The sequence below is a fragment of the Gymnoscopelus braueri genome (genome assembly GCF_963280865.1).
Source record: "Gymnoscopelus braueri genome assembly, chromosome: 8".
NCBI lineage: Eukaryota > Metazoa > Chordata > Actinopteri > Myctophiformes > Myctophidae > Gymnoscopelus > Gymnoscopelus braueri.
Genome location: NC_137609.1, coordinates 19,537,450 through 19,553,819, shown reverse-complemented (window position 1 = coordinate 19,553,819; position 16,370 = coordinate 19,537,450). Strand labels below are relative to the sequence as shown.

At 39.3% G+C, this 16,370-nt stretch overlaps 2 protein-coding genes across 2 annotated transcripts in view; one reads left to right on the top strand and one right to left on the bottom strand.

Moving 5' to 3' along the window:
* Window positions 1-1,247: 1,247 nt before the first annotated feature.
* On the bottom strand, window positions 1,248-10,044 carry tmem218 (transmembrane protein 218). The gene is made up of 3 exons (XM_080434977.1): window positions 9,696-10,044; window positions 8,775-8,877; window positions 1,248-1,926 (listed from the first exon to the last, which is right to left on the bottom strand). Exons 1-3 carry the CDS (start codon window positions 9,803-9,805, stop codon window positions 1,792-1,794), a joined length of 348 nt encoding a protein of 115 aa, XP_080291103.1. The 5' UTR covers window positions 9,806-10,044; the 3' UTR covers window positions 1,248-1,791.
* A 2,507-nt stretch (window positions 10,045-12,551) lies between these two features.
* Window positions 12,552-16,370, top strand: part of LOC308091179 (homeobox protein PKNOX2-like) — a 90,195-nt gene continuing 86,376 nt past the window's right edge. Inside the window, exon 1 of the mRNA XM_080436602.1 lies at window positions 12,552-12,676. The gene's annotated coding sequence lies outside the window, so the exon portion shown is untranslated. The remainder of the gene's footprint in view (window positions 12,677-16,370) is intronic.

Sequence of the window (16,370 nt, the reverse complement as noted above, 5' to 3'; positions counted from 1 at the left end):
TTGAAAGGTTTCATATCCTCTATCTCATCCTGCTGAAGCCCCCTGGTTCCCCCAGCTTGTGTGAAATCCTGTGGTGGATTGTAGTGCACAACAAGGGCCGCTGTATGGAGATGTGGGCTGGAACTAATAGGATTGGTTTTGATTCATTAGATTCGCTTTCATCATCCTGGTTGGAATTCCACTCCACGTCTCCTTGGGCTTCACACTTTCAAAACTGAGGTGGAAGGGGGCAAACTATTTATAATCGAGTCTCTAACCACTTGAACACTAGCGTCCCTATTCTGAGGCGAACATTCTGCGAAAATAGCAGATCTAAAAGCTCACAACGTGTCACAATGCGTCGCATCGCAAAGTAGGGTTTACTGCAAAAGTCCCTCGTACACAATGGAATCATCTGTTTATTTGCATTCAATTGAATCTTTGATGGCAATCATTTACTTCCTTTGCAAAGTAATTATTCAAGATTTGGCAAATGTTATCACTAAACATGCAACGACGCATTAAATGACCCATTTGTACATTTGTGCTTTATGAAGACATCTCACATGGGACAGGTCAATCATTAAAGCCATGCTCAGTTACTAGAGTTGGCCCATTAGAGCTTAGTGCATGGCACCACTGCTTTCTAAACACCTGTAAAGACCCAAATACTAATTCCAGAAAAAGGTCCCCAGAATAAACTGTGCAAGGGGAAGGAGTACAGAGGTTACATGTGTAACTTAGCTGTCAACTCACATGAGATGGTTATAAAATGCTGCGTGCCAGCATTCTGCGTCTTCTTCAGCAGTATCCATATGGTTCAACTCACCCAGTGGGCTGGTTGAACCATATGACAGTGGTCAAAAACCTCACAAAAGAGTGTGGAGAAGCACAGCGACCAGCTGCACAAATGTTCTTAGACAAATGACAGAGGCTAAGATGCAGTAGAGTAGATCCATGCACTTCAGTGGAATGCTCTGAGACAAACATCAGTGCCCAAAAAGCTATCTAATATCAAAGACTGCTGTGAAACCTGATATGAAAAGTGAGGGAAGACATTTAATTAGTCATCTAGGCAATTGTTTATAAAGCAGTGGACCTGATACGTCCTAGATTGAATAGACCTTAGAGTCAGGTTTTGTGAAATTGATTTTATAATTACCAACAAAAACATATTACAACTTTTACACACATACATACACATATATATATATATATATTTTACTTATTTTCCATTAGAGGTACATATACAGTAGATGCATTTTTAGACCTGAAATGTGTCTGTAGTCTGAGTGAGACTGCATAGAGCCAAACTGCATTATTGCTAAATAAATGGGAGTTACATACTTACATTATTTTATAATTAGCAATAGCATTAGCAATTGTTTTCACCTGACCTGAGGTGAAAGCTGCAGGCTGTGTGTGGCTCATGTGTGTCATGGAAAAATAGATGGCTGGTCAAGATGGTTGTAGCATTTATTTTAGCTTTTATATCCCAGAGTATTCAATTCATGGAACCTTAACAATGATCGAAATCAGGAACGGGAACTTTTACTCAATTTAACTTAACTAAAACTAGTGTGCAATGGGGCCAACTTCTAATTTATACTTGAAGTATATAAGGCCCTTTTACCTACAACAAATAGCAAATACTACAACTGAAAAGAAAACACTGGCTCTCCCACTGTTTTTGTTTGGGATTCATTCTGCAGTCCACTACCAAACGAAGGGGGGGGCCTCTTGTTGGCCCTGCTCATCTCGAGCTGTGTACACTGAAAATATAGTCCTGCTGCCAACTTGACCATGGCAGCTCTAGTGTGTTCTTAAGGGCTTGGCATATACCGGCTCCAGGAAATGAAGGGGTAGCATCATGAAGAGGGCCACCAGGAACACTGCACTGACAACTGACAGCAGCACGTAACGGCCAATGAAGAACGAATCCACTATCTGTAAAAGAAAGTAGAAGAGGGTGAGTCCATTCACTCCTGAGCCATTTTTACCCCAACCTGACAATTGATTGTTTCTTCTCTTAGCCACTAGATGTCATGAGAGGGCTGTGTGAGGTGGTTAATGCCAAGTACAGTACAGTATTCTACCATACTTTCCCACAGTCACTTTTTGGTTTGGAAAATGTGTGTTTAAGTGATTTTAATTAACACAAGTTAATGGAACAGTGTAATGTTAATTTGGCCTACATCTGTGATGGGTTAACTGATGTGACTAAAAGTAATCAACGTGTGCAAAACAAATCATTACTATGCCTTCAGTGGACAAAGTAATCAAATCAATCCCGTCATTCTTCAATACTTTTAACCACGTGTATTGCCAATTGTGGTACATATTTTAACATCAGAGTGTAATCAATCGCTATTGGACAAGTTGTGCTATTTGGTAATATCAACAAAGATGCGTTTTCTAGAAATTACATTTGATTCAAACCCAAAGGTACATTTAAAGTGTGCATTATCCTGCAGTTCTTTATGGAATTGTTGCTCATTTTAATATCTTGAAATGCAAACCATACTATATGGCAACTCTAGATGTGTTGTAGATCAAGTGGACAAGGCTCAAAGTTAAAGCAAAAAGCAGTACTTTGGTATTTATTTCATGTGTGTCGGTAATCTTACTATAAAATGTGTCTCCTCAGTGGTTTTACCAATCGATCTGAACTTGCACATGGCAATTGCCCATTAGCATAATCGTCGCTGTCTGGCAGAAACCAGCTAACTCCATTTTTCAGCGTTTCTTTTTTTTTTTAAATCAGTGCTATTGAACTGTGCGCGTTGGTTAAAAAATATTGAACCAATGAAAAGTATTAAAAAGTGCCTCTGACAAAACCAGCTAACTCCATGGGATCCTCAAACTGTCTACTAAACCAGCTAACTCCACCAAAGGGGGTTGGAGTTAGCTGGTTTTGCTAACTCTAAGCTCCACACCCTTTTGACCTCCAACCTCATTGTGAGCTTGGAGGTCCATTTAGCTGTTCTGATCAATGATGGACAAAACCTCCTAACTTCCGGAAAAAATAACATTTTGGAGTTGATGGTTTCTGCCCGTCAGAAGAGATATGCAGGGTCTGAGAAGAGCTGATTCAATGGTACAGTAGGGGGCTTCCCCAAGGCAATGGTAGGCTGCAGTAGGGAAAACACTGTACTCTAGTCTGTACCAGTGAGTACCAAACCAATTCAAGCACTGTAACAACTTTGTCATTCATGATTACTCCCATTTCCAGACATAGCCTAATTCTTATCTGAAATCCTCCTTTAAAAATGTCAATGTGGCAGGGTAGGCCATGGTCAATTAGGACAAAAGTGCATGAAATTGCCAATGAGTCCCTTGGCTATAATCAAATTTACTTTTTTGATTACTACTGTATACTGGCATATTGTCCACTGTCTTCTGCTACACAATGCCTTGGCACCATCTCCCAAATACTCCTCAGTACAGTCAAAGATGCATCAGCATAATAAATAAAACAAATACAAATTCCCATTAGAGCTTCATGTGTCATGTCGGTGCTTACAGAGAAGACAGTGAATGATTGAAATGATTCTATCTTTTCGTTTTACTTTTTCCCCAAATGATCCCGTGGGACAGATTGGACCCCTTCACCAGTAGTTTGACAGCCCTGTGCTAGAGTCCAGGAGAAACAGAGCGGGGCATATTGTCTCTTATGAAATAATTTAATGCATCTCACTTTTAATTTGCCAATTAGGCAGCAAGCAGCAACCCAGAGCAAGGTCCATGTTTTATTAATGCAGCACTGAGCACAATGGAGGGAGCAAGCCAGAAAGGCAGGGGGCTCTTTTGCAAAACATCCCCACACCCCACCCTTGGTCTGGGACTAGCCTAATTGGCACTATGATATTTTACTTCAGTTAGCAGCAGTGAGGTTACACATTTCTTACAGCAAGTTACTTGCACACAAGTGCACACATGCGCTGGTGCGTGCACACACACATCCTGACAAAATTCAAGGTAGTTATCAATCAGGATACCATGTCAAGCTTAGCGTGCCATCTGTGCAGGTTCACTGAAGAATAAATCTGATCTGAGAACAAAACCCTTTGACCATCAGAATGAAATGAAACAGGCTGCCATGTGTGCAAGTTTGCCTTATGTTTGTGATTAAGGGTGCAATTCATAAAAATACAAAAATGACAAGCTCACACTAGTGTAAGCTTGAAGATCAACAATCTTTCCATGACGGTTGTACAGCAAAACTAAAGTGGTTAATCAGACTAAGCAATCTAGTCGATTTGTTCATGAGAATAAAGTTAATTACGTATCCCCAAAAGATGTGCTTCCCGATTACTAGATTAATCAAAAAAGTGTCGATAGAACAATCGTTAAGAAAACTAGACTAGTGCGCTCCTCTGAGCTCAGATCTCTGCCAGTTCTGCTTGCCTACTGACTATTTCCATGGTTGTAGACATCGTCTACTGTATAGGTAGAAGAACTGTTTTTACTCTAGTGTCAACATTTTGGCACATACTGTACTGTAACCATGTCATTATATCAGGAATAACTTTGATATCTATCCATTTTAATATCAGCCGGTACCGATATGTGACGGACTGATATAGCTACAGTATCATTCATCAAATTGATATCGGCTGAATTAATTGAGTAACATTATATGCAATTTGCGCACATTATTCCACGATTTGTCATCGTGATATTTTACAAAGATTTATATATTTTTTTAAATGGTGGGAAAAACTAAGTAAGAAAAAATAAGACTCACAATATCAGATAATGTTTTCTGCTAAAAGATCTGCTGAATATATATACACATTTTGAATCATTATGGTAACATTGCAATGCACTACTTTCTACAGCCTTTGAGCTGCTTTAAATAGACTCCCACATTACTTTTGATGCATATATTTAACAGTAACCTGAAAGGGATTTTCACAGGAATACTTATTAGACCAAATGTTGTAATGGTGGCAGTCATTTTTTTAACACCATTAGCATACCTCATTATCATTCCTGATTTTAATCATGGCTCCACTAGCTACGAGCCTCATTCGCTGAGGTAGACAACATTAGCTGATTTTACTGCACATTTTACTGCAAACCTAGGAAGTGACATGTTCCTTCCTCCCATGTGTCTCTGGTTTTTCTTACACAAAGGCTATAAAATGTAAAGTGGCCAGGACAGCGCTCTGCTTTGCTATTTCTGTGGGGTGGCAGCTTGCTTGGCAGATCTGGCTGGCTTACTGGCCAGCAGGCAACATGGGGGTGTATTTGTTCTGTGTTGCTGTTGGAATAAGATAAAGCAGAACGGGTCTTTATGACAAGCGCATACCCATTTTGTCTCGCATTCATTCATTCACACACACACACACACACACACACACACACACACACACACACACACACACACACACACACACACACACACACACACACACACACACACACACACACACACACACACACACGCACGCACGCACGCATGTGACAAGGTCCACCATGGTACACCTGTCATTATGAAAATAGGTCTTTATTTGGCCTAATCACATTGCTGGTCATATGACAGAACTCCTCAGAATACACGCTGAAATCATTTTTTTTTATGGTTGAATAGTTAAATATGACTTGCTTGCTACTTTAAATTGCAATCTGAGTTACTTGTCATACAGTACCTCCTATAACTGCAAACATGCACTCGAACATTTTTTATGTCCTGACTCCTTTCACATAATTGTTGCATTTGGACAGCATGGGGATAACATTAGGGGTCATTAATCACTTAAGCCCCAGCATCTGTATTGTGGGGAAAGCCTGTGCAGAAAATAGCAGATCGACAAGCTCTAAATGAGCTCGTCAATCAGCTATTTTCAGCAATAACAGAAAACAGAAAATACACTAGTATAGAGCCCTGAGGGACTCCGGTCAACCATATACGGTTGAAATGGTTAACAACAAACAGGGGATACACTACAGCTGATTTTTCTGCTGCAAGGCAGTTGTTATTCTAACTCGCAGCATCAGAGGCACTTCTTGAAGATCAACCTCTGATCGTACTGTACTGTACAGTCAAGAGTTTTATCAAGTTCTGTTTTGTTGACACCAGTCAATGCCATTATATTTTCAAAAGCAAAACGCTTTTCACAAACGCGTCATGATGCTACACGTGAGCTTGTAGATCGGCTATTTGTCGATACGGTATTTGTCGATAACTATATAGTGTGTGTGTGGTGTGTGTGTGGTGTGTGTGTGTGTGTGTGTGTGTGTGTGTGTGTGTGTGTGTGTGTGTGTGTGTGTGTGTGTGTGTGTGTGTGTGTGTGTGTGTGTGTGTGTGTGTGTGTGTGTGTGTGTTCTATTCTCAGCTTTTGTTAGATGTAAGAAGGGTGCCTCCAAGGAAAAAAGGTTGGAAACCACTGATTTAGGCTATGCCTAAACTATTACATTTAAATATATTTTTTCTAGTAGCGTTTCCAGCAGCGTTTCTATAAAGGGGTGTAACGGTTACTGAAATCGAAATATCCTAAATAACAACATCCGTATTACCGGCCATCCTGCACAGCGACTCTTGGATGTACAGTACACACTGTAAAACAAATTAAACACTTGAAACCCAGCATCCTTATTAGCCAAAAATACTACATCTACAATCTCACAACGCAGTGTGTTGCAACGTGTTGTGAGCTTGTAGACTGACTATTTTTGGCGAAGAGATTTGGTGTAGACGGAAAAATGCGGTCCAACAACAGTTGCCATTCAGGTCCGTTTCACTAAGACTAGAGGGTTATGTTACATTAATGCCATAGAGATAATAAACACCATTAGGCCTCATCTAGCTTTCTCGCTTTGCTATTAGCCAAAACCTGATGCATAACTATCATATTGAGGCTGCTTGTCTTTGTGCACTCTGTCTGCAACTTTATCCACTAAGGGGTGCTGAAGCAGCTCAAGTATAATGCCACAGAGTAGAAACAAATAGAGGACCACAGCATCACATTGGATACGTGTAATGGTAGTTATGTCATTAAATGCATCATCAAACTAAATATGTCATCATTCTTAAAATGAAACCTTTCTATGAGTAAAATGTAATCTCTGGCACCGTTGGCTTGCTCGCAGTGAAACTGTGCACACACACTCCCTGGATGCCACAGCAGAACCTCTGCACCAAATTTTTCACATGGGCCTTTTATCGCGCCACCAGGAGGCCGATTTGTGCAAAACATACTCCTACAGATTTTGTCAAAAAATCCCGCAAATCGGTACACAGTATCTCTATAGTCATTAAACGAAACGGGTCTTTCAGATTTTTCATATTCCATCCTGATTGCCTAAAATGGCTTCCAAAGTTTGCTCCGTTTTGAACAAAATGCCTCAAACCATGCAATTTCCTTGAAATTTTGCACGCATATTTCCACTATGCCGAGGAAGAAATGCCACTTGAAAATTTACAAATCAGCCTCATGGTGGCGGTCAAACTTTGCACGCACATTCACACCATGTTGAGGAGCAAATGCCACCCTTTTAACATTGGCCTGTTATAGCGCCACCAGCAGGTCTAATTTAGCAAAACATTTTTCTTGAACAAAATGCCTCAAATCATGAATGCAGTGTCCGATTGCCGTGCAAGGCCTAAGAAGAAATGGCACCCTTTTCACATTGGCCTATTATAGCGCCACCAGGAGGCCACAATAACCTACCTGACCTGGCGGAGACCTGTGCTCCGAGGAGCACTTTTTCTAGTTATTTACCTGATTCTTGAAGACATGCAGTGGAAGAAGTACTCCGGTTTTGAACTTAAGTAAAAGTAGCAATACCACAATGTACAAATACTAAAAATTAAGTAAAAGTACTGCATTCTATAGACATATATATATATATATATATATATATATATATATATATATATATATATATATATATATATATATATATATATTCTTTTTTTCTCCAGGTGTACAGATTTGTGGTATTGTGAATGCCTTGATTGAGCATTGTTTTGTTTTGTTTGTGAATGAGAAAAGTGATGTCTGAATGCAAAGTAAGTGAATAAAGTAGCCTTTTCCTATCATTCATGTAGTTTCTCATTGGCCATAAAGCATGCTAGCCATTAGGGAAGTGCTAACTTTTAAGAATGATTGACCTTAAACGTTGTCATTTAGTCATGGATTTCAGATCTTCAGTGGTCTTTGTGTCCGAGTATGTAGTGCACCAAAAGCTGTCAAATACTATAACATTCTAGAATTGCTTATATCCTCAAAGTCCAGTTTAATTACGTCCTGTATTTATCAAGGTACTTTATGATAATTCATATTATGGAAAACTAGGTTTTGTCCATTTATATTTTGACTGCTATAAGCTGCAAATATTAGAATGTATTATAGCAGACAAATTGGCACTATTTGGCCATTTCTTTCAATTCTGAAATGCATATTTCTATCTCACATCTAGTATGCATCTACATGGTATTGTTAGGGAATGTACACGTACATTTTTGTGAGTAGCACTGGATTTATTTGTGTAGCTAATCGTGACATCATATTCTTGGTAGGTACTTGGGTACACAATTTGTCTTGATATGGTGTACAATTGACACAAGGGTGTGTGTGTGCGTGGGCTTGACGTGGTGTGTTAAGGGACCCGCATGCTACCAAATGAGGTGGTCACCCTATCACCCTTTAGGTGATAGAGAGAGCGCTCTCTACGATAGAGAGAGCTCTCTCTATCACCACTGCGGTGATAAGGTGACCACCGAAAATGGTAGCATGCGCCCCCCTTAAGGGTCCATGATGTCTCAAAAGGCAGGGTATGATGCTCACCTCCATCTCTCTGACAGGAGAGGTGGTCTCCGACCTGCGAGGGAAAAACACCAGGGCTACAGTGATGAAGAGAGCCACGAGGAGGAGCGGGATCACCAATAGCCTGGTGAAAGACAACACACATCATTCAGCCTTATGAGTAGGGCTGTCACCATCATGAAATATTAGTTGACGATTCATTGTCATACAAATAATGGCGATTGACGATTATTTGCTTCTTTGAACATTTCTGTTGGCCTTTTAGGCTTTGTAAAAATAGTGCCAATATCAATCCACAAGCTCACAACGCATCACAATGTGTTTTTTTCCCACTATTTTACAACAGATTAATTCATACGAATTGGAAACGATTCTGATGATTATGCAAAAACAAAAATGTGATTCTATCAAATAATTGCTAATAGGCGATTATGTAATAAAGTGACAGGCTCATAAATCATGAGCACGTGCTTGTGTCAGCTTGTGTCACTAGATTCTCTCTAGCAGGTACAGGGTAGTGAGGATAAGAGACAAGGTACCATACTGCAGGGCAGGCAGGGTAATCTGGAGCAATGCCTGAAGAAGATGTTTAATGATCGAAACATTTATAAACGATTCAAACTTAGAAGCTTTATTTCAGCCAGTGTGTGGACTCCATTTTTAAATGGATAATAATGGAGCAATCAAACTTCTCAATCAAATTTAGATCAGCAATAGTCATTTGTATCTAGACTAACATTTAGATACAGTAATTAATGCATTATTAGCTGCTAAAATCAGACTGATTGGAATCTAAATTATTTTGGCCTATTCAAAGCGTAACTGCAGGTGTTGGTTAATAAACAGCGTGTGTGTGTGTGTGTGTGTGTGTGTGTGTGTGTGTGTGTGTGTGTGTGTGTGTGTGTGTGTGTGTGTGTGTGTGTGTGTGTTGCTCCTGCTTACTTGGTCGACCCAGACCCCCTCAAAACGATGATCGCAAACACTAGAGTCAGAATCCAGACGAGGGTAATGATGAAAACTCCCAAACCAACGCCCAAAACCGTGGTGGCCATTATTCTTAAACATGGGTTATTAATACTATCAACTCAGTGTTATAGCAGGCTTATCGTGTGTTGACAAGTGTTTAAGATGAAAAGCGTTCGACAGACGGCAGCTATACTCCCCCATAATAATGTACCTCTGAAATTAAGAGCGTACGCTCCTAAAAATAACGTACAACTGAGTTTTAATCAGGAAATATACGTTTAAATTAGCAACGTTCCAGAGCTTCAAAAAGTGTGCTTTTCCATGGCACCGCTCAACTTCCTAGCAACAACACAAGCTCTGCACGCGTCGTCTCGGCAACAATAAACTTCAATTTCACTGGATGGGAGTTTAAGCACAGCCACTCAGGGCGCTTCTTACTGAATGGTGAAAAGAATGCTGGGAAATGTAGTTCAATGTGTCGCTTTGAGCGAGGAGCGCGTCTGCCTCTTGAGGAACGGGGTTGAGTGACTGATGCGCAGTGGTGGAAAGTAACTAAGTACGTTTACTCAAGTGCTGTACATAAAGGTAGGATAAGTGATTTACTTTGGTTAAAATAAGTGTTAAATAGCTCTATATTCTGATAGTACTCATTGCTATAGAGTGGTTGTTCAGTAAAAGGAGTCTCCCATGTCTCTCCAGCTCTTTATTAAACAGAAAATGCATTTTCAGTGCTCTCTCCTGATTGGCTTAAAATGTGTCACCTACCTGAAAATGTACTATATTCTATTTACTAAAGAGCTGGAGAGACCCCTGTGACCGAACAAGCTCTGTAGCAATGATTACTATCAGAATATTAAACCTTTTTAACAAAAACAAACCAAAAAAGATCCCTTACCCTACCTTTAAAGGGCAAGACCACTTTGGTAGAGGTTTGGGTTGTGTAGTTACCTTGCCATGATGTAACTCCGAAGGTGGGCAAGAAATAAAAAATAATTGCTCCATTGATTAGAAATTGATAATTCAAAATATGCTCCTCATTGACTTACATTGTACGGTAAAACAGCTCTCAAAGTCACTCTTTTAGCACATAAACGAACGCAAACAAAGTTGATTCAGACAATATAGAACATCACCAAACCCAGTACTGTTTGTTTTTTTAATAAAAATGTCAACTTCCTGTTGATTTTGCCATTTTTAATAAGTAGAAAACCTGGACTGGATCCGCGGATCCGGATCCAGATCTTCAAATAGTAAAATCAACAGGAAGTTGACATTTTTATTAAAAAAACAAACAGTACTGGGTTTGGTGATGCTCTATATTGTCTGAATCGGCTATGTTTGGGTTCATTTAAGTGCTAAAAGAGTGACTTTGAGAGCTGTTTTACCGTACAATGTAAGTCAATGAGGAGCATATTTTGAATTATCAATTTCTAATCAATGGAGCAATTATTTTTGATTTCTTGCCCACCTTTGGAGTTACATCATGGCAAGGTAAATACACAACCCAAACCTCTACCAAAGTGGTCTTACCCTTTAAGTAAAAAAAATTACTTGATAACATTGAAATGATACTTTTACTTTACTAGAGTATGTCCAATTTTTTACACTTTTACTTTTACTCCACTACATCTCAGAGTCAAATATTGTACTTTTGCAGTACTTTTCCCGTTACTAGTAGTTACTTGATATATTTGGATTATTATGACAAAACACACTAACCACTTCAGCCCTTTATATATTTTGGCCATTTGAAAATAGACGATTTACAAGCCGATCTTGTAGATCTGCTATTTTCAAGATTTTTATACATTTGAAAACTTGTGAAATGGGACATTGTGCATAATGAGTAGGCTACTTCCTACTTTTGGTATGCTTTAAGTACATTTGATTTATTGAATAATTGATTGATTGAATACTTTATTAGCAGTTTGCAAAAAAAAAGCACAGGAAATTACAGTTCCATACAAGGTCTGCTTTTGATTGATTGATTGAATACTTTATTAACAGTTTGCAAAAAAAGCACAGAAATACAGTTTAATACAAATACAATGCTAAAAGGATTGAACCCAAGAAATAACTATGGCTTCATTGGCTTGTTTCCATTGGAGTCCTGTGTATTCAATTCATTGAAACATTTAATGGCAGACAAATGTATATACTATAAAAAAACACCTGCATATAAACCAGTAGTAGGCCTAATCAAAAAGAAAAATATGTACAGTAAAACAGTTTGATGCCGATACTTCTGTACTTTTACTCAGGTACATTTTGATACTTTAACTTAATAAAAAAAATTGAGTACTTTTTACATCATTGGTAGAGACAAAGGTGGGTCGAGAGGGTATCCGGAATACGCTCGCAGCATCGCACCCAGCGGTTCTTGTATTATTGTATTTATTTTTTACTGAGCTTAAGGTTAGAAATAACTTTAGGGTTTGGCATAGTTTTACTCTGAGTTTACGTTAAGGAATAAGGTAAGTTTTTAGGCATAGTTTACTGAGGTTACGTTTAGGAATACCAGGTGGCGACTGGCGACCGTTCCGAGAGGTCGCCGGATTTGCCCCGGGGCGACTGTGTTTTGGCGCGAGGCGTTTTGGTATTCTTTCAGACGTAGTAGACTGAGAGTATAGACAAAGATGTGTAGAGACTACTAGAGAGTATTAGAGACCCCTGTTTACGACACATGGGAAACACTGGGACAAAGTGCTTTCTTTGAAGGGTGTAATTATTGATGGGCACCAACAGGGGGCTGGCCAGTTCCGCGGTTAAAAAGAACGTGTGTATATCGTGGAGAGAGAGAGAGAGACAGAGGCAGTCAGTAGTGGTGAAATGAGAGGAGAGGGCTTGATGCTGGTGGTGGGAGGGGTCTCGCGTGGTGGAGTGACGTCACCGCTGGTGTCGAGGAGTATAGGCTGTGCTGTCAGCCTGGTGTCAGTCTGATGAAGATTGGCATTCAGGTAAGCTGTCATTCATTTTCAATGTCAGAGCAACATGGACTAGCAGGGATAACAGACACCACGGCGGCTTTTTACCCCCCCCCCCCCCTCCTCATTACTACAGGCAGGACATTATTCATACAGACACGCCAGGCCAGAGTGAGAGAGGCGAGGGAGGGAGGGAGAGAGAGAGAGAGAGAGAGAGAGAGAGAGAGAGAGAGAGAGAGAGAGAGAGAGAGAGAGAGAGAGAGAGAGGGGGGAGAGAGGCGAGAGAGGGACTGAGAGAGAGAGGGAGAGGGAGAGACAGGGAGAGAGAGAGAGGGACTGAGAGAGAGAGAGAGAGAGAGAGAGAGAGAGAGAGAGAGAGAGAGAGAGATAGAGGGAGGAGGGAGAAAAGGGTGAGGAAGGGGAGGAGGAGGGCTGTTGGGGGGAGAAAAGAGAGAGAGAACGGGAGAGGAGATGCATTTTTGTGCCGGACTGAAAGACCATTGGATTTTTTTTTGCATGATGCAGCGATCGGATTATAATGTGTTGTTGTTGGTAATAATGTCTGTGGTGCAGTTCTAGCTATTATATTATTTACCAAGTTTATGTGTGTGTGTGTGTTTGAGCAATTGTGATTTTGTGACAGGTGAATAAGCATGGAATTCTAGAGAGAATGTGGAGGAATGCAGGAGGACAGAAGATATTTTATAGACTGATCAGTGATCATGATCAATTAGCAGCACCTGGGACAACTGAATTCTGGTCGTTTCACGAGGTTTTAAATTTAAATTGGTACTTAGCCTAATGGTCTTACTCAATATCAAGTTGATGTGAAAGGTGATAGGCCTCTTGAAAATAGCAGATATACAAGCCCACAACGGGTCGAGATGTGACTCGTTGTGAGCTTGTATATCTGCTATTTTCAAAAGATTTGGATACATTTTGCAAACTTGAAATGGGACATTTCTGCATAATGAGTACTTTTACTTTTGGTACTTTAAGTACATATTGATGCCAGATATTTTATAGACTGATCATGATCAATTGGCTCCTTATTGCCACCTGGTAGGCTGAATTCTGGTCGTTTCGGGGATTTTAATTTAATGTTTAATTGGATACAGTACTTAGCCTAATGGTCTTACTCAATATGAAGTTGATGTAAAAAGTGGTAGGCCTATCTGTTTTTAGTGCAGATTTATTTCTGAGGTCGTTGGACTATTATTTGCCTAGATGGTGACAGCAATACAAACGAAAGTTACTAGTTTGTGAAATGCTAATATATTCCTTATATACTCTTATGATTGGCATGCTAAAATTTGTCCAACTACAGATTACTACAGATTTTTATCAAGGTTTATAGTTTACAATGAATCTGGCTGGAATTGCTGTTTGTGTGTGTGTGTGTGTGTGTGTGTGTGTGTGTGTGTGTGTGTGTGTGTGCGTGCGTGTGCGTGTGCGTGTGCGTGTGTGTGTGTGTGTGTGTGTGTGTGAAATAAGAGTAGACAACTCAAAAGAGAGAACATTTTGTTGGAGAGATAATCTGCACTAGTGCCTGTTTACTGTACAGTTTGCCTGCAAATGTTGGAATTACACTTATGTATCTCGCTTCTAACCAATTGCCTGCAGTTCTTATCCTTAATGTTCTCGACTAAATAGTTGTTATCTTTCTCAAAGAAAATACAAAATGTACTAATGTTTGCAGATGAAAAGAGTAGACTAGAATGTCTTAAGTGTATCTATTATACTTTAGCAATCGTTATAACTTGGTAATTGTTTCTGTATCTGTAGTTTAAATTAAGTCTACTTCAGATTAAGACCAAACTGTTTGCAACACTGTGGGCTAATGTTTACCTTTAGACTACCCTGCCCTGAAAGAACTCCCACACTGAACACTGGCTCTCTTTGTATACTGCTTACCGTTTTCTATTTCAGATGACTGAGTTATTCCACAATTGCATGAATGAGCATTTTGCAAGATTGCTTACGATTGGCATAAAGAACAGTCTTGAACACTTTGAATTATATAATTAAATACTTTTAGTATTTTTGGAATATTTCAGTTCTGAGCACAAAGCCATACAGTATCCTGCAGCAATGACCAGATATTTAAAGTTTTAAACTAATTGTGTCTCTACATTAAACTCATAATGACCTACAACAAATGTAACTAAAATACCATCACTCACAACATTGTCATTATTAGAAGTGTTGGCCTGTGCCTCAAAAGCTGGAGAATGAATTATGTTATCATAAGTTGTGTGAGAGTTTTTGCTATGATTACACATTAGGTCTGGGGCGATGTGGACATAATCAAATATCACAATATTTTTTAGCAAATATATAAATATTGTGACGATAATATCATATGGTGACAACTTCTTTTAACATTTTCAAACAATATTGTGAAACGTTGTGAGCTTGTATATCTGCTATACAGTATGTGAAATATTTTGAGAATCTCTGAAAGTATAAAATAAGGTCTAAATGATTCATACCAGGAAAACACTTATGCCATCTCACAATATTATTAATATCCAACTCCCAGATGATATCTACAGTAGTTTCCTATCACAATATTGATATAATATCAATCTATTACCCAGCCCTATAACAAATGCAGTAGCTTGGTGATGATCAAAGCACATATTCCATCATGTTATAATGTTGCATGTTATGGTAAAGCCGTATCAATTTAGCTGGAATTACCACTGTTGTACTGTTCATTTGTACTATTCAAAAACATTACTTCCCTTCTTTTAGTATTGTGTGGAAAATGGACAATACTGAAAGAAAATCACACAAGGAACAAAACATAGACCTGAGAAGAATGTATCTGTAACACTGAATGGAAAGTTCTGTTGGCCAGTGGTTCTCAAAGTGGGGTCCGGGGACCCCCAGGGGTCCTTGAGGAGGTTCCATGGGGCCTCCAGCTAAATTGAATAATATAGCATAAAACCACTTTAACCCTATATACATCGGCTATTTGAAAATAGTCGATCTAAAAGCTCACAAGGTGATGCGTTGTGAGCTTGTAGATTTTTTTTCCAAACAATCTTGAAACAAATGTGAAAAATGCGAAATATTTTTGAAACAATTTTTACAACACAAATCTTGTATGGGGGCCCCTGGCATAACATATTTTCACGGCCAAAAAGCATATTCATTTGGAGGTCCTTGACATAAAAAAGTTTGAGAAGCACTGCTGTAGGCCAGTGTTTCAAGTTGGTGTCGATGTTTCAAGTGTATTAAAAAAAAAGGGTACGCACGCACGTACGCACGCACGCACGCATGCACATTCACAACCTCAGTCTATAACCATCAGCATTACTAGTGATGATGAACAATAGCGTTGTTTGTTTTCATTGTTGTGCACCCCACATGGTTCTAAATATTGGCAGATAGGGATTTTGCCAATTTAGATGATCTCCCTAAACCCTGCTGAGATCTTAATTGATGATTTGTGTCATTGGACAAGCAGCCTCGGGGCATATTTGAAGCTGCAAAACACCCAGCTACTATTTGCATATTCCCATTCCTACTTTATGGGTAAATTACATTATGGGGTGTGATGCTGTGCCTTTCCTGTAGCTTTTGGGGGGATAATCACTAATAAAGTGATTCAGTCACACTAAATGAAGGAAGTAAACAGAGCGAGGAGAGCATATGTTACAAACCAATTTAAGCATTTATGTATGGCTATAAAGCAATTGAGGAAATTAAAGGACTAGGA